The sequence below is a fragment of the Triplophysa dalaica genome, chromosome 12 (assembly GCF_015846415.1).
Source record: "Triplophysa dalaica isolate WHDGS20190420 chromosome 12, ASM1584641v1, whole genome shotgun sequence".
Classification (NCBI taxonomy): domain Eukaryota; kingdom Metazoa; phylum Chordata; class Actinopteri; order Cypriniformes; family Nemacheilidae; genus Triplophysa; species Triplophysa dalaica.
Genome location: NC_079553.1, coordinates 15,356,998 through 15,376,167, shown reverse-complemented (window position 1 = coordinate 15,376,167; position 19,170 = coordinate 15,356,998). Strand labels below are relative to the sequence as shown.

Here is a 19,170-nt window from a genome sequence, read left to right as displayed (position 1 = left end):
AACTGTACATTTTCAGACATATTAATTAGATTGCATTATACTAAATCAATGCTTTAATGGGATAGTGTCTTTAATTACAAAACAATTCAATAAAACCAGAACAACAGATAATATTGTAAAGCTGCTGTTTTGTGACAGGAGATGTTGGTCTAGGTTAAACCACTGAACTGGTAAATCAAAGGTTGCTGGTTTGATCCCAGCAGCCACCACCAGTGTGTCCTTGAGCAAGACACTTTACTCCATGTTGCTCCAGGGGGATTGTCCATGAAATAAGTGCACTGTAAGTCGCTTTGGATAAAAGTGTCTGCCAAATGACTACATGTAAATGTGACAGAAAATGTCTCTTATACTCATGAAAAACGAAACTGTCCCTTTAAGTATCTTAAATGCATTTGATGAAACTTTTCCTTCTTAACGTGGATTAATCCAGTTGACGGCTCTGACATTTGACTGGTTCAGGGTCAACATCACCTGATATTCTGATGTTTTCAGCTCCTGTGCAGTGATACCCAGACGTGTCACAAACTAGAATCCTGAACAAATGTGAGAGGATTTTGTGTGTGAATAATACAGTAATAAAATAATTTATCAAAATTGCACTGTTGTGTTCAACATCAGCATGGGCGTGTTTACCTGTTGCACAAGGTATATTTACTTCTGTGATGTTGTTAAATTAATTCATAGGCCTTTCTTAGTCTTCTTTTAAAAGTAACAAATATTTTAAAGGAGGTATCAACTTTCAATAAAAAAATAAGTTGTGTTCGTTCAATAAATTAGTTAGGTTAGCCAACACCATATTTCTAGTTCCGTTCTTTTGGTCCGGTCCAAAAAAAAAAAAAATTAGTTCTGGTTCGCTTAGCGTTCAGACTGGCATTTTAACAGAGAACCTAAAAATATTGAACCTAACAGTTTACGCGTAAAGTCGCAACGTGATTGGACAGCTTTTATGATTTATATTTGAAAACGTCACTTACTTGATATTCAAAACAATGCTGTTTGCTGGCCTGGGTTATATATCCCCAGTGTATGGCTGCGCGAGTAATTTTCTTCCCAGCCGGTGTTGTGCGAAATTTGGACTCCCCGCCAGATTACGATTTTCCTAGTTGAATTTGATGGGGGATTAGCTCATTTTAACCCCACACCTAATCCTAAACGCTGGTTTGGGAGGCAGCGTACACACTTACAAATAATCCGCACTAACAGAGCAAACACACCAGAGTTCGTTTTAATCGAACCTAACATGGCATTTTTTGAACACACACCAAGCATGCCAACAAAAGAGGTTGAACATTTTGATCAACCGGCAAAGACTGTCTTAATGAAACCAAAAACTGTTTTAAAATAAGGGCAAAACAGAAACCAGTTTTGACAATATAACAATTTAATACAAAAGCCCAAACACTTCTCTTTTTCAGTTAACATTTCATATACATATGCTTATATATAATCTATGCTTACTAGTTAAACTGCAGTTCGACTTTTCTTAAAAATCTGGTTAAGGAACAAGATGGAAAAAACAACAACAAAAACACAGCACCATTGGCCATTTCATATCTGCAAGAAAGTGAATATTGACACACAGTCTATTTTAATAGACATGAATTAGTATTAAAGAAAGAGGACACTCAAACATTCAATACCAACAATTTAACAAACAAAACATTGAATTGTTGCTAAAATAAGCGATTCAATTATAAATCTGGCAATATTCATCTGGAGGAGTACTGTGAAAAATTATTTAATATTCTCTATACAAGGCTAATTTAAAATAATGACTAATCTGGACAGTCTGAGTTTAAAATCAAAACACTGTCAATGATTATTCTTTAAAGGTTTCTTTTCCATTTTCAATATTAAAGCGATCATAACAATACTAGGAATACCAATAACGATGGCTTTATCCTTACACAAATCCTGCCTGCTAATTATTGCTTGGTTTCCATCGTTTAAAAGGTTTTATACAAAAACATGCCTGAGTAAGAGCTCATGACATCATCCGCATAAACGTGTGGAGGAAGAAAAATATATTTCAGGCACCCGGCTGTCCATTGAAGTTTACATAAACTTTACAAATTAAAGCCCCACATTATGATTTAACTGACCAGAGAAAAAGATAAGAACAATCCACAGTCTGTAATATCAGTTTTTAACTAAAGTCCAGAACAACTGCAGCAGGTTACATACCCATATACTGCACCAAGATCGAATAGTAAAACTAATCCTTTATTTCAAAGGTAGCCGATTCTTAATTTCTAAATTCTGAACAACCCTTACTGAAAGAAAACAAGCCACGGGTTCAAACTGCACAGAAAACAGTGCTGGGCACCAGTACATCTTAAGCTCTTGAACTTTATCACATTCAGAGCTTCTTTCAGAGGCAGCCATGGCTAAATCAAACCCTCTTGTGGATTTCATTAAGATTAACATGTGACATCAGAAACACGGCAGTGCAATCAGTATACATACACAGTAATAAACAGACAATACTCTCTTTGTGTGTCTGTGTGTGGGGGGGTCAACCCTCATTTCCAACTCAAAAACAAAGATTCATGTGCGGCAAAGACACAGTGTGGGACTGTTCGTGCTTAACGTGTGCAATTGTGCGTGATTTCAATTTACACTGCTTGACAAAACACAAGGGTTGTCAACACCTGTTTGTGCGCTGCGCTGCCTCTCTCTTGTGTCCTCATTATGGCTTGCAACAGGTGCCCCTCTATACTTCTCTATCCTGACCAACCTTGCCTCTATTTGGTTAAAACAGAAGGAAACGGAGAGCAAGATTGAACAACATGTAGAGAAGAATGTAACGTAGGATGCGGAATCACTCAGGGAATGGAGGAAACATGGGCATCTCTCCGAAATCATCACTGCCGAAGCTGCCAGACTGGTCCAACATCGAAAGAACATCCTGAGAAGGTAAAGATAGAGTTGTTTTTACTCACCTTATAATTCAAAATAGTGTTAATCACAAAATCGTCCCTAAGAGAATTGAATAGGCAATAGGCAATGTGGCTGATAAGCTTCACAAATGACAAAACAGCACCATACAAGTATTAGAATAGTCCTATATAACTCAGATTCAAAAGCATCTGTTTAATGCATTAAAATAAATGCTTTCTTTCGCTCCACTCACTGGAAACATCTCTGGCTGATTGTTCTGAGACTGTGGATGTGTGTCAGCAGTGCCTTGAGCATGTGGTTGATTCTGCCACTGCTGCCACCCTGGCACTCCCTCTGTTGGCCTGGCGCTGAACTGCGCTCCCATCTGACTAACGTCACCTTAACAAAAGTGAAAGTCAGAAAGTTAGATGGCAACATTTCATCTAACACTTCCTATTAAAAAAATATTATTGGTAAATGTTAAATATTTACAGTAGCCATTGGTCGGGGCATTGGTACGATTAAGTTGTGGGTAACTTGATGTGTTTGGTATGGAAGCGGCAGGTCCGCCCATCTGGCCAAAGGAAGAAGACGTAGAGGGTGTAGGGATGGAGCTGAAGCCTCCCATGTTAAACTGTGGAGACTGACCCTTTCCAACTTGGGCTGCTACCTGCTAGACACAGAGAGAATCAGAGAAAATCAATAAATCTTTTGCTTCCTGTAGTTATATCTTAAAGACCAGAACTACTTCATCCAGAGCAGTTTTAAGATATAAATGCTGCCCAGATGATGAAATGGATGCAAAGTAATAACACGCTTCTCAAACTGCCACATGATCTGACGATAATTGTTGAAGAGTCAAGAGTAAAACATTTCTAAAAAGGTCCAGTGCATGGAATTTAGTGCCATCTACCGGTGAGGTTGCGTATTGCAACCAACAGCTCTCTCCATCACTCCCTTTCGAAGCCCTACGGTGGCTGTCACAGACAAAGATCTCGCCAAGTTTTAGCTCTTTGTCGAAGGAGATAACATAATTATGATATGTGTAGAGCATGTTTGTCCATTTAGTTCCATGTAAGGTAATAAAACATAAAGCTTCTTTATGCAAGGTCTCAATACACCTCTGAACACATGTCTGTCAATAGATACTTAATAAAAACTACAAACAGGACCTTTAAAGGTATAAACATGGGCAAACTTAACTGTAATGCTTACAATCTTAGCAAACACCACTAATGGGTACATATATTTTTTTTGAATTGTAAAGTTTTACTTAAAATTAATATTGCATATAGTAATAAAACCTGTGTTTTTCTCTCATTTACCTTAGCTTCTCAGTGATAACCACTGTGTGTGTGTGTGTGCGTGTTTGTTTGTGTTAATGCGTGTGGATATTGTGTATGTGTGGAGTGTTTTGTGTGTGAATCGGAGTGTGTGTGTCTGTTTTCTGTGTTTTCACCTGTTTTGTTTTCACTTTTATAGTTTTGCTTATAGTAAATACGTTTCATGTACAGCTGCTTTGTAACAATGAAAATTGTAAAATGCGTTATATAAATAAAGTTGATTTGAATTGACTACGTTACTAAGTTAAAAGTACTCTGAAAATTACTTTGTTAAATTTGGAGATGTAACTGTGAAAATTTCAGATCACGGTTATAGTGACATCATCACGGTTGTCCATATTATCACGGTTTTGTTATGACTTTCTGGGAATGTCAAAAAAGTTCTGCTTTCCTACTTTCCATCTCATTATCTTTCACAACTCCTTCCTGGTGGAACATTCTTCCTTACTCATTCCAGTCAATCACATCTCTCACAAAAAACTACTAAAAACCCATCTCTTCTGTGAGTACTTGACAGACAAATGAGAAAAGAAGAAAACACCAACCCTACTCTTTCTCTCAACAGGTAGTGGTCTAGCTTTTGCTGAAACTAGTAACTATGTATTAGCACCTATTTTAATATTGCACCTGTATGACGCTTATTGCTCCCTGAACTCTCTGTAAATCGCATTGGATAAAAGCGTCTACTAAATGACTAAATGTACTGATGTAAACCACTTTTTATATTGAGTTTACCTTTCAATGTCCTTTTGTTTGATATACATCAAATTAGCGATGAGTCACGAATTTCGAATATTCTAATAGTATATTTAACTCTAGAATTTCAAATAGTGTGTGCGATCTTTAAAAACTTGCCGTGTTTTTACGTGTAACGCGTTCATGTAACCAAAGGGTGGCGCTGCCAATAACGACGCACCTAAAACCTAAAGGCTTTCAATCTCCAAGAGACAGTAGAGGAAAACACTTTCCCACAAGAATTGGTAACGAAGTTACGCACACTGTAGACCCGCGTGACATAACGGAAACGATAAATTGAAACGATGTCAAAAATGTATTCTGTGTGGAGTCCTTTAATAAAATGAATGAGAATAAAGTGCAGTGCAAACTCTGCAATGCAAAGCTGACTTATCATGGATCAACAACTACGATGCACAATCATTTGAGGGCGAAGCACCAAGTAGATCCATCCGCAATTCAGCAATCAGTTGCTAGTTTATGGTCAGAACAACCAATTTGGATGCCAGACAGGCGAAGCAAATAACGGCTCTAACTAGCAAGATGATCGCTAAGAGTATGCTTCCGATCGGCTTTGTCGGAAGAGAGGGTTTTAAAAATCGTATGGAGTTTGTACAGCCCGAGTTTACTGTTCCGTCTAGAAAAAAAATCACTGCCAGACTCGAGAAACTTTTTCATGACAATAGAAACTGAAGCCTTTTGAGCTGTTAATTCATGAAATCGCTCCGAACTGTTAATAAATGACGTCAAACGGTTAATATGTTTTAACGCGTGTTAAGTCTGGTCTAAAATTTTTATGGCTTTAATATACTATCCTGATCAATCACACTGTTTTTTAGTTGGTATAAATGTGCATGCTCATATTTTACAAGGAAATGTCCTAGCATTATGAGCGGTTGATTCTGATCGACGTACTGTTAATAAGTGCCGTCATTCGGTTGTTAATATATTAATGTTTCAGCAAGTTATTTTAATGTATTGCTTGATGTAAGATTGGCTATTCCATAATACATAAAGCAGTGTGCCGTCATACGGATTTAAAGCGTAAATGTTCTCTTTCTCACTCCGTTTATGTGTGTGTAATTCTGTAAATGCGTCCATGTGGGGGGAGGGGTGCGAATTTCGAATAATTTTCGAAAAGTTCTCATCGATATTCGAATATTATTTTTACTATAAATACCCATCCCTACATCAAATATCTAACATAATATTAGTCAAGGAATGTTGGGGGCATGAGGTAAAAGTTTCCTAGTTCAGATTAAACACCAATTTAAGTGAGGAAATCAGATTTTTTTATATTAACACAAAACAATTCAGCAAATCATCTGTCTGCGTGTGTTGTGAGAAATTTGGGTGTACTTTAGGACCCGGCAGAAAGCAGGAAACAAGCTGAACTGAGTTTCAAACTCATCATATCACATCATTAATTTAATGAAAAATTAATAGAAATTATGTGTCTGCATAAAGAAATATAGTGTACACGTGTGTCAGTATGTTTGCAAACGTGCAATTTTCTACGTGCAAAAGTCCTAATTAGTGAAGCACTATCTTCACAAACTTACAGGAGCAGAAGTGAATAAATAGGTGTGTCTCGCGTAATTTTTTTCCAAATGTCAATACTCCCGAGTTACTTCCCTGACATAAATGAACAAACCCCACTGTCATTTTGCATCTACCTTATACTCTTGATAACTTTGTTTGATGCTGAACAGGGTTTTTCAAGCCGTAACTTTGAATTGTATATGTACATTGTAATTAATAGATGATGTGGTAATAGTAACGGTTGGATGTTATTATAACACTAAACCATTAAACCGATAACCGTAACATCCTTAGTTAAATTAGCTTTCCACCTTCATAAAGCCGCTCTTTCAAAAAACTTACAATTCCTATACCTGTGTATTAAAGGCAGGTCTTGCAGCAGCCCAGACTCCAGGGGATGCTGTGGTTCCTGCCTGGGCCTGAAGGGGGCTGTTGTTGCTGGCGCTGGGCCCGGAGGGTGTGCTCTGGCGGGACATCTGCACAAGCATCTGACCAGCTGAGTGAGGGGTCTGCACCATCTGCTGAGCCATTCCAGCTGACCTGAGATCAAAGACACGGCACAGAGTCAGTGAGATGAGGGCAGAGTTAGCCATTATAATGTTTGGATCCACACAACAGGATGTAACATTTGATATTATATTGTAGTTGTAGACAAATAGTCAACCTGAACGAGTCTTCCTAATCATTCTGTTTTAATATGGTGCACAATTTACTTATAGTGGCCCAAGAAACAACCACTATTCAAAAACAGAAATGGTAAAAAAAGAAAAGAGTGTAAGAATGTGTGTAAACTGATTCAAACATTGGTTCACAATTTACAGTGGAGAGTATGGTGATTAGATTGTGTATCTGAGAAGTATAAGGTGAGTGTGTGGGGGGTTACCTGAATGGTTCATTGGGACATGCAGCATTGGGGAAAGACGCTGCTGGAGGATAAACTTGCTGTCCACTGGACACACTGGGAGAGGTCAGAACCTTTGAATCTGACAGAGAGACAAGTTAATCACTTTGATTTGTTTCCTTCAGTACACACAATGTGTATGTGTGTTTATATGGTTTATGAGAACACACCTGTGTGTAATTTAAAGTTTTCTCTTATGCTCAAGTTAAGGGAATAAAATATACAGTTTGTACAGTAAATAAATCATTATGTCTATAGGGAGTCCTCGTAAACCACATATGCAAGTGTGAGCGTGTATAAAGAGGCCTTACTGTGATCAGCACTCACTAAACCCACAGACTGCACTGAAACCTGACAGACAGACAGATTAATTTTTCCAGAAGGATGCAGGATGAAAAGAGGAAATCTGTGAGCTCATGTGCATATACCTGAGGAAGAGCCACCTGGTTTGTCTCGTAAACTCCGTCTCTACTCATCCCTCCCTCTATTTCCTGCTGCTGTTGCAATTGCCTATGAAAGAGAATGAATAAAACAAATATTAAGAAGTGTCCGAACATCATCACCGGCAAAGTTCCCACCACCATCAACCATGACACCCATCACTCGGTGACCTACAGCATTCTCGAGTTACCACAGAGACCACAGTTACCTACGGGAAGAGAGCATGCTGGTTAAGCTACCACCTAAAGCGTAAATAGAGTCACCCGAAAGAGAGAGGGAGAAACGGAGGCCTATAGTGCACCGCTGTGCGGGTCTGCTCTCACCTGGCTGTCATCTGACCTGGACTGGGGTTAGAGGGGCAGTTAGGACTGCTTTGACCCAGTGAAGGGGGCAACGCCACCCCCGGGGAAGAGAGGGGGGACAGCGAATCCTGATTTGGAGCTCGACTGTCACGCAAGGGATTGGTGGAGAGAGAGTGGTCAGGTTAAACTGGGAGTGGAGGTGAATTACCACACTCACTCTCAAGTACAAACACGCATGCTTTAATGAATATAAGGAATAGTTCATACAAACATTACCATTCTGATTTTAACAAGAATGATGTCATATGGGGTGTGACAATTTTCAACATGATTCAACAATCAATGTATGGAACAGCTTACAAAACCATCTTTTACTACAAAATTAATAGGATTCCCATGACTTTTGTAATCGGCTGCATAGTTTTTTTAATTGATAAATTAATTTATTTAATTAATTTTTTTATTCATAAATAAACTATTCAAAGTTCACAGAAAAATCTCCATAGTTTTGTTTGATTTACGCAACTTGTTATTATCAGTTGGGACAGTGTTACATGTCATAACACCTGACTTTGAGGTACAATTTTCCCAGGTGCTCTTGAAGACAACAAAATTCTCCAAAAAAATTCAAGCTCAAAAAAAAGACAATAAAAAACAGTCAATATAAGCCATAAGAAATTGAAATAATGTTAGAATTTGTACTTTGGATGAACTATACCATTAACAATAATTGTAAAAGCATAAATTACACACCGTAATGGTATTCTAGATTAAACAGCAGTGAATAATATTCCATGACAATTTGAGCAAATTCTATATTTAAATCAATCGATTTGTGTACATATCAGAGATCATATGCTGTGGATAGAGAGCAGCGATGTCGTGTGCATCTAGTTTTGTGGTCATGTGACGCATTGCAATACTCACTTCACATTGGCGTTGGTGCAGATGATGTACTCAATCTCCTCCGAGAAAGGGTTCTGGAAGGTGAAAGAGCTCGTTCTCATCCAGATCCACTCGCAAGATTTAGAGCGGAACCGAAACATCACAGATAGAACCTGACCTCGCAGTTTTACCACCTACAGCGAGGGTCAAAGTTCAGTTACAAATTCATTCAGCTTCAGGACACTGCTGTGAAATTTATTTTAAAGGCCTGGACCTTGTGTGTCAGTGGGAGGAGACATTTATATTCACATATCTACAGGACCTCACCATGCATCACAAACACACACCTGTTGAAGACTGTCTCTCAGTAAGCCCTGGTCTTCTGAGTGTGCAAAGTCCAGAATGCTCTTCCCCAGTAATTCCTGTCACATCAGAACATTGTTAGAAACTGGCAAAGCTGAAGTTTTTTAGCTACCCTAAATCCTGAGCTCCTGGCTTTTGAAGCCTACCTGAGGCTGGAAACCCACAGTCGCCAGACAGCGGTGATCTACAAATGTGTAGATGCCCTGGCAGTTGTGGCGGGAAATGAATTCCACTGGTATGCTGATGTTATTTATGTTGTTGTCACCTGGGCAACACGTTACCTGGATGAGGGCCCAAAAGGAATTTAAGATGTCTGCCCTAAATAACTGACTTTACAGAATGTTCAAGCTGCTCTTATAATGGAAGTGTATGGGTACGGCTCTTGCTGATCTTCAAAAAAGGTACGAAAGAAGCAAAAGAAAAGTGCCTCATATGACTTCTGCTCTATATTTTAGGTCACAAGCCAGCCAGAAAAAGAAAATAAATAAGTGTATTTCATGTTATTGTAAGGAATAGAGCAGCATGGACATTCTGCCAAATTGACATGTTTTATGTTACCAAATCAAAGTGGTCAGTGATAAAAGATGACAGAATATTGTTGATTTCTTCTTTTAGCAGAGTTAAATATGAAAAAGTACCTGCAGTCTTCCAATGGCGACTAGACAGTAACGATTTCCCTGACTATTATCAGCCTCCTCATCAGAAAGAGTCACTCCTGAGAGAAATAGAGAGAGAGTTAGTTGCTGTAAACTTATTTGGACAAGTGGGGACCTCGGCTTCTCTATGGACAATAGAAGCGGGTGTAAAGGTAGGCCACTTCCTCAGTATTGTTCGCAAACACATCCGAAATTCCTCAAAGGGACAAAAGACGCTCATGACTGTTATTTGTGTTGATATAACCCGACCACAACAAGGACATCAGGCTAGGTGACAATATTTTTGTGCTTTGCACTCCTGTATAAAGGTTTTGAAACACTCATTCTTTATTCCTTAAGTAGCACAGGAATATTTGTGGCAAAAGCCAACAAAACTTTGTATGGGTCAAAATTATATATTTTTCTTTTATGCTAAAAATCATTAGGATATTGAAAGGATTCCTCACCCAAAAATGAAAATTCTTTCATCATTTACTCACCTTCGAGTGTATACGTTTCTTTGTTCCGATGAACACAGAGAAAGATATTAGAATGAATGCTTAAAACCAAACAGATCTCAACACCCATTGACTACCATAGTAGGGAAAAAACAATGGTAGTCAAAAGGGCCCCAGAACTGTTTGCTGTCCTACATTCTTCAAAATGTCTTCTTTTGAGTCAATGGGTGTTGAGATCTGTTTGGTTGTAATCATTCTTCCAAATATTTTCCTCTGTGTTCATCAGAGCAAAGAAATGAATTTACTTGGAACAACTCTAAAGTGAGTAAACAAGGACGTCAGTATAGGTGACATCAATATGTTACAGCTATTTGCACACCTGTATAAAATTTTACATATTTTTCCACATAACCAATTAAGTCATCACTACTGCAGTATGTAATAACCACTGAAACTTAAGAAAATATGCCGTGAATAGAAAGCATTCAAATGACAAAATATTCAATTTTGGGTGAAGTATCACTTTTAGTAAAGATCATGTTCCATGAAGATATTTGTACATTTCTTACCGTAAATATATAAAAACTTTATTTTTGTGAGTGAATGCAGCAAAATCGTGAACAAAAACGGCCGGAAACATGCCTAGAGACTTCCATTTGAGAATTACCAACTCAAGTGTGGCATCTACGTAAACCTTAGAATTTCAGCTTTGGGTTCACCTACTCTCCACAACGTCACTACATCTGTGAGCCCATGCAGAACGTTAAAACAAACCTGCACCTAAGCAACAGCCTGCTACAGCACTTCTAGTTAAAAACTTCAAAGGCAATTTTCTCAATATTTTGATTGCTTTGCACCCTCAGACTACAGAGTTTTAAATAGTTGTATCTCGGCTAAATATTGTCTGACCCTAACAAACCATACATTAATGGAAAGTGTATTGATTTAGATTTCAGATGGTCTAGAAATATTAATTATAAGACTGGTTTTGTTGTCCAGTGTCAGATACAGTTGAAAGAAAAAGTATGTGAACCCTTTGGGCTTACTTGGATTTCTTCATAAATTGCTCATAAAATGTGTTCTGATCTTCATCTAAGTCACAACAATAGAGAAACACAGTCTGCTTAAACTAATACCGCACAAACATTATACGTTTTCATGTTTTTATTGAACACAACATGTAAACATTCATAGTGCAGGGTGGAAAAAGTATGTGAACCTTTGGGTTTAATAACTGGTTGACCCTCCTTTGGCAGCAATAACCTCAACCAAACGTTTCCTATAGTTGCAGATCAGACCTGCACAACGGTCAGGAGAAATTTTTGACCATTTCTCTTTACAAAAGTGTTTCAGTTCAGCAATATTCTTGGGATGACTGGTGTGAATCGCTCTCTTGAGGTCATGCCACAGCATCTCAATCAGGTTGAGGTCAGGACTCTGACTGGACCACTCCAGAAGGCGTATTTTCTTCTGTTGAAGCCATTCTGTTGTTGATTTACTTCTATGCTTTGGATCGTTGTCCAGTTGCATCGTCCATCCTCTGTTAAGCTTCAGTTGGCGGACAGATGGTCTTAAGTTTTCCTGCAAAATGTCTTGATAAACTTTGGAATTCATTTTTCCATCGATGACAGTAATCCGTCCAGGGCCTGAGGCAGCAAAGCAGCCCCAAACCATGATGCCCCCTCCACCATATTTCACAGTTGGGATGAGGTTTTGATGTTGGTGTGCTGTGCCTTTTGTTCTCCACACATAGCGTTGTGTGTTCTTTCCAAACAACTCAATTTTGGTGTCATCTGTCCACAGAATGTTTTGCTAGTAGTGCTGTGGAACATCCAGGTGCTCTTTTGCAAACTTCAGACGTGCTGCAATTTTTTTTATGGACAGCAGTGGCTTCCTCCGTGGTGTCCTCCCATGAAGTCCATTCTTGTTTAATGTTTTCCTTTTTGTAGATTTGTCAACAAAAATGTTAGCATGTGCCAGAGATTTCTGTAATTGTTTAGCTGACACTCTAGGATTCTTCTTCACCTCATTGAGCATTCTGCGCTGTGCTCTTGCAGTCATCTTTACAGGACGACCACACCTAGGGAGTGTAGCAACAGTGCTGAACTTTCTCCATTTGTAGACAATCTGTCTTACCGTGGACACATGGACATCAAGGCTTTTAGATATACTTTTGTAGCCCTTTCCAGCTTTATGTAAGTCAACAATTCTTGATCGTAGGTCTTCTGAGAGCTCTTTTGTGCGAGGCATGGTTCACATCAGACAACGCTTCTTCAGAACAGCAAACTCAAAACTGGTGTGTGTTTTTTATTGGACAGGCCAGCTTTAATCAACACATCCAACCTCATCACATTGATTGGACCCCAGGTTGGCTGACTCCAGGCTCCAATTAGCTCTTGGAGAAGTCATTAGCCTAGGGTTTCACATACTTTTTTCCACCCTGCACTATGAATGTTTACATGTTGTGTTCAATAAAAACATGAAAACGTATAATGTTTGTGCGGTATTAGTTTAAGCAGACTGTGTTTCTCTATTGTTGTGACTTAGATGAAGATCAGAACACATTTTATGAGCAATTTATGAAGAAATCCAAGTAAGCCCAAAGGGTTCACATACTTTTTCTTTCAACTGTATATGTCTGTGAACTGTGCATTTTTATTGTGTATAGATAAACACATACACATACATGCATATATTTAAAATATTAAATAATAAAATGAATAAACATTTATATATAATACTTTTATTAGTAAATATAAATAAATATATGTATACATGCATGTGTACAGGAATGTGTTTATAAATACAAAAAAATATTATGACACAGACATAAAATATATTATGTAAACACAAACTTTTATTCTGGATGCGATAAATCAGTTGATAGCCCTAATAAATAGCAATATAGACATTCGGGTAATAAATGTTTCCACTTTTTTATATGTAAAATCCACTGCACAAACAGCAGATTAAATAAATACCTGTGCTGCAGTGTGTGTGAATATGGTTACCTGCGAGAGGCCAGGACTTTATGTTGCCTGTGCAGTGCACAACCGCATATTGCGGTTCACCATCCTTGTGAGGCCCCAAACTATTCCTACAGATGAAGAGACTGGCTGTCAGTCAACAGTCAGTCAGGTGTAGATAAAGTCTGAGTATGACAGAGCGGGGTTTTACCTGTTTCTGTTTCTCAGGTAGTTGAGTCTGTTCATGGACACTGGTTCTACTGGACAAACCCCACATCTGAAGAATGCGCAAACATAATGTTTTGTTAGTAAGCTTGTGTGCAAGCACTTACAGAGTTCTGCATGTGCTCAAAAACAAAGGCCTATTCACGAAAAAGTCTGAATTTAGCAACCTTTGCTTAGTTGCAATAAATTCAGTGTTAAACGTTTATTTGAACATCAAAGACCCTAAAACAATTCTTCGTCTCTCACCTCATCCTGCAGATGAAAGAGCGGCGTGCACCTATACCCATCCTCACAGATGACTGACCAGCTTCTTTCTTCACTGTCCCTGTTTTCATATCCAACATCCGTCCTGGGGGGACACGAGGAGGCCGTTTACAACATAAACCCACTAATAAGGTTCAAAGAGCAAATGAGATGTTCCTTACCGCTATTGTTATTCTCACTGGTAGAGAGCTGCTCTCTGAGCTTCTCCATGTCATCTGGATGAAGCTGGTCGTACAATGAGGATCCGAGCCAATCAGATTGCGCTTGGTTCAGAACCGGTGTAACAGAGTCTGATACATAAACAACTTTGCCAGTCTCGCATGACACGACGAACAGAAAACCATCAGCAGCCTCCAAAATCAGATGCTTCAACTCCTACAGTGAAAGAGAGTTAGGCTGTGATCGTAAAAGTACAATGGCCAATAAATGCTGACTTTTTTAGTTTATCTCTGCACTAAGGAATCAATGGCCTTGTGTAACCTGGTCTGTGAGAAATGACGGTTTGTAGACTCCATCCGTGCCGGTGGTGCTGCTCCCTCTGAACGATTTCATGTGAGACACAGCCATGCGCAGAATGGTGAGCTTGTCCGGCTTTCGTGCCAACGCGCTGCAGGTGGGCACCATTTCCGAAAGCTCCGTGATATAAGCGGTCATCTTATTTCTCCGCCTCCGCTCGATCTCGCTGTGATTCTCCCTGGGGTCAGGAGGTCATAGGAGGAGGATGAGAGGTGGGAGGACATACGCATGGAATCGTGGGAAAGTAAGGTGGGCAAACAAAGGAGGTAGAAAGACGGCAAAAACCAGGAAGGAGCAAGAGAGATCAAGACAGGGAGGACAGAGAGAAAAAAGGATGAGTAAAGAAATAAGTCCTGCATCTATTTTCTCCTAAATGAGACAAAATGAGCTCATCTTTTGATGACAAATGCATATGAAAGATTTCATGAGAGCTGAAAAAAGCCTCTTCAAACGGCCTGAGAAAAGAAGAAAGGGACACAGAAGGGGACGAAAGAGGGAGTGCTCAAGAGAAAACACTTGAAGTGCACGAAATTAAAGCGTGAACATCAGGAAGTAACAGTGAAGTGAGCTAGAGAAGTGTGTGACCTTCGCATCTGTTAGTCAATTCAGTTCCTGGAGAGCATCTGTGGTATAATGTCAACTACAACAAAAATGTATTCTGACTCGGGTTTTAGTTAGTTAAAATGTTAATCTTATTTTTAAAAATTATAATCGTCATTTTGTATAAACGGGTCAGCCGCAACATATTAGCATGAGACATTATGACTTGACTAACTGTAGAAATTAATGACAGATGGTTGTCTAGTGGGTTAAACCACTGAACTGGTAAATTAAAGGTTGCTGGTTCGATCCCAGCAGCCACCACCAGTGTGTCCTTGAGCAGGACACTTTACTCCATGTTGCTTCAGGGGGATTGTCCCTGTAACAAGTGCACTGTAAGTCGCTTTGGATAAAAGTGTCTGCCAAATGACTAAATTATAAATTATAAAATTAAGACACAGATATTATAAAAAGTTTTTTGACTATATTGCCATAAAACTATTTCTAATTCAATTAAACCTTTTTTTTTAAACACGTATTTAGCTTTCCTGTAGCTCAGTGTGGGTTCGATCCCAGGGGATTGCAAATACCTATGTATAAATGTATAGGATGATGCAATGTAAGTCGCTTTGGATAAAAGCGTCTGCCAAACGCATAAATGTAAATGTAAGAGTATTAAGTTAAATATTTGTCTGTCACACATTTTGCGCTCAATCTTATTACTGCATGTTTTTATTACAACATTACAATTTCAAATATGTCGTGTTAGCTGTATTCTCTGTTACCCAACATTTAACTGTAGGATTAACTATGGATAGGTGATAACCGTGACAACTACAAATAAGTATTAATAAAAAGTGATATCATCGCTGTCTGACTGAAACCTAGTCTCAAAAACGTCAATTTTACCAGAATTGTTTTTGTTGATATTGGTTAAATACTTGCAAAGCCCACAGACCAATAGTAATGATTTATTAAAAAATAAAAATCATACAAAAAATGGAGATACGAGTCTGATGTCTCAGTCTCATGCCAACAAAATATTGGGCTCAGTTACACCCTCACCATAGTGTAAAAAATGAAATCTTCCCCTTTAATTATTATTAAAACCCCAGAACTATTCACCTAGGTTTCATTGGATGAGTAAAATTCTGCTTCAAAATATTCTTGTGAACTCGTGAAAATTCCATCAAATCATATTTTACCCACATCTCATTTTCCACAGAACACTATCAATTTCTCTCACACACTGCTCCACTGACTCATTCTGTTTCATACCTGGCAAATCTCTCTTTGTCATTTCCACCACTCCCTTCATCATCACACCTGAAAATAATCAGACTCAGTGATGTGACAAAAAACATGTTAGGTTTTAAATTCAGGACACAGAGCATGACTAACCTGAACAGTTTGCCTCCCTCATCATCTTCATAGTCAGAGCTGGAAGAAAGACCAAGAATAAACAAAAACAAAGAAATTCACATTAGTCAGTAACTGAATATATTCCAGAACTACAAGAACCACGTTTAAACATTTCTCAATCTATTCAACAGAGAAGCAAATATGTCAAAGCAAAATGGACGGAAAATGTTGCTGTTTGAGATGTTTTTATACATTAGCAAGACTTACGTGGCTTGTCGCTTGTTATTGGCCTTCGGGACGACTGCACCGCTGTTAGAATGAGATCCAGCTGATGTTGCCATGACCTCAGACAAATCTAAAACACACCACACGCACAATAATATGAAACAATCAGCATTATTCAGGAGTATTTTTCTTGTTTATAAAAATCTGCTCGGTTCATGCTAAACTTCGCTCTAAATAATCGTATAATTGTCAAAAGGTAAATCACAGCGCAGGAACAGTCAGACAATGTTTGGCTGTATTAAGTTGTGTGAATTTAAACTTTAAATGAGTTACTAAAACCTTAAAAGGTATCGTACTTCACCTATAATTACGTCATCATTTACTCCCCTTCGAGTTGTTCCAAATCTGTATACATTTCTTTGTTTTGATGAATACAGAGAAAGATATTTGGAAGAACGCTTATAACCAAACAGTTCTTGGACCCCAAGAACTAACAAAGTAGGAAAAATTACTTTATATATTTTTTTCTTCTGTTAAACACAAAAGGAGATATTTTAAAGAAAGTAGCACCGCAAACAGTTCCGGGAGAACTTTTCTAAAAAAATGATGTATAATGATTTAATAATGCACATCAGGCACTCTTAGAACACGGTTAATGACTGTATAATTATGAATGAGTACAGAAATGAACCCTTCAGGGTACAAATGAATAAAGAAATAAACAAAGCAAAACAAAATCGGCCAAGGAGCATGATAAACGTAGCGGTTATATATTTTAAACCAAACACCTGCTTCAGATTTTAAGAACACAAAAGAAGATATTTTAAAGCATGTAGCAAACATTTCTGGGGCACTTTTGACTACAATTGTAAATGTCCTACTATGGTAGTCAAAGTGGTACAGGAACTGTTTGGTAACAAGCATTCTTCCACATTTTTACAGATTTGGAACAACTAGACTGATTATTTCATGACAGCATTTTAATTTTAGGTTGAACTATCCATCTAATTTAACGTAAATACAGATTACAAATCCATAAAGCGACTCATCCTTAGACCCAAACTCTTGCGCCAAATATAACCCACTAGACAACAGAGGACGGAAGCTTAACATTGAGATCAGTTACTTAGCATCTAATGCTGCATGTATTAAAACAGACAGATGCATTTAAAGAAATGTAATAACAGTTTCAATAGACGGAAGGAGTTCGGAGCTTAACAAGACAAAAATGAAACCGAATCTTTGTATTTATTGAACATACGTAGAGTCTGATCAAATGCAAATGTGTTGATCTGGGCCTTTATGACTGACAGCTTAAGCACACGCTGCTACAAGTGTCAGCAGGTCCGTCTCTCTACACTAACAAATAAACACACATTCAGCTTTGACAAACAAACAAACCATACAGTAAGTATTTGGCTTTATTAATATTAACTTGGTTTAAATGCAAAATATGAACAGCTGTGCTAACAGCAGCTAGAGCTAACAAGATCAACTGTTAATTGTGTTTACAGTACACAGATTTAATCGAATTAATGTTAGTCGATTTTAAGGCGTCTAATATACTGTAACTTACCTGGATCAGAAGATGTCATATCCGAAAGGTAAAAGTGTTAGCATGCGAGCTAACGTCAACAAAACAACTTTCCCAGAAAAATCCTCCCCGACCCAATATTTGGTTTCCTTTAGAGTGCTGCTAAGGTTATATTCCCTTCAAATCTCTTAAACGTACTTAAATCCAGATGTCATACACTCACACCGAGTGTCATTTTCCTTGCCGGCCCGAATCGACGGGTTTCATATGTTTAATTTGTGTCTTTCTGTTACTTTTTAGTAGTTTAACAAGCTTCCCGTCAGCCAAGATGGCGCCCAGAGTCTTCCAGTCAGCAGCATAAGCGCGTCATCATAGCAAAGCAAGACTTTGCGTCAGATAGCCCTACCACTCTACATTCAGGCCCATTCCGTCTGTACTTAAACAAAACGAACTCTAGATGGCGATACACAACGTGTATGGATATGTGTAAACCGGGCGTGGATTCACTGGCTACCCATTAAGTATCGTATTGATTTTAAAATTATTTTAATTACTTACAAAGCCTTAAACGGTTTAGCCCCTACCTACTTAACAGAGCTTCTATCACATTACAACCCATCACGCACTCTAAGATCTCAAAACTCAGGACTTCAATAAAAAAATCAATAATTGCGCACCAACAACCACAAACATGTTAAAACTCAAATTGAAAACATAAGTCCCATATGGATCTTGATTTGAGTTGTTAAAGAGATGATCCAATTATCTATTGTACATACAATATACCTCTTTGATATTTTCCATTGAATGTTTTAACTTAATGAATGAAAAGGGGGCAGTAGTGGCCTAATGGTTAGAGGGTTGGACTCGTGACCAGAGGTTGCCGGTTCGATCCTCAGGTCAGGCAGGTAACGATTGAGGTGTCCTTGAGATAAGGCACCTAACCCCTACTTGCTCCCCGGGCGCTGCAGCGATAGCTGCCCACTGCTCTGGGTATACGTGTGTTCACCTCTTGCTGTGCGTGTGTTCACTACTCTCTGGATGGGTTAAAAG

At 38.4% G+C, this 19,170-nt stretch overlaps 1 protein-coding gene across 3 annotated transcripts; it reads right to left on the bottom strand.

Moving 5' to 3' along the window:
- Positions 1–1,363: 1,363 nt before the first annotated feature.
- On the bottom strand, positions 1,364–18,483 carry arnt (aryl hydrocarbon receptor nuclear translocator). 3 transcript variants are annotated; one of them, XM_056762206.1, is made up of 21 exons: positions 18,160–18,483; positions 16,626–16,713; positions 16,398–16,436; positions 16,275–16,322; positions 14,421–14,634; positions 14,102–14,315; positions 13,923–14,025; positions 13,663–13,728; positions 13,497–13,582; positions 10,031–10,107; positions 9,539–9,673; positions 9,377–9,451; positions 9,072–9,223; positions 8,166–8,288; positions 7,830–7,911; positions 7,713–7,752; positions 7,384–7,483; positions 6,854–7,040; positions 3,373–3,553; positions 3,134–3,279; positions 1,364–2,908 (listed from the first exon to the last, which is right to left on the bottom strand). In XM_056762206.1, the coding sequence occupies exons 1-21, from the start codon at positions 18,176–18,178 to the stop codon at positions 2,822–2,824; spliced, it is 2,262 nt and encodes a 753-aa protein (XP_056618184.1). In that variant the 5' UTR covers positions 18,179–18,483; the 3' UTR covers positions 1,364–2,821. The 3 variants fall into 3 exon arrangements, with proteins under 3 accessions (XP_056618184.1, XP_056618185.1, XP_056618186.1); XM_056762207.1 differs by having other exon boundaries at positions 3,373–3,550; XM_056762208.1 differs by lacking the exon at positions 8,166–8,288 and having other exon boundaries at positions 18,160–18,482.
- Between the last annotated feature and the right edge of the window lie 687 nt (positions 18,484–19,170).

Excerpts from the sequence above, each read along its gene's own strand:
- arnt (XM_056762206.1), bottom strand. Across the intron at positions 16,437-16,625 it reads AATAACAAGCGACAAGCCAC|CTCTGACTATGAAGATGATG; the intron begins GTAAGTCTTGCT and ends TCTTTCTTCCAG. Across the intron at positions 13,583-13,662 it reads TACCTGAGAAACAGAAACAG|GAATAGTTTGGGGCCTCACA; the intron begins GTAAAACCCCGC and ends CTTCATCTGTAG.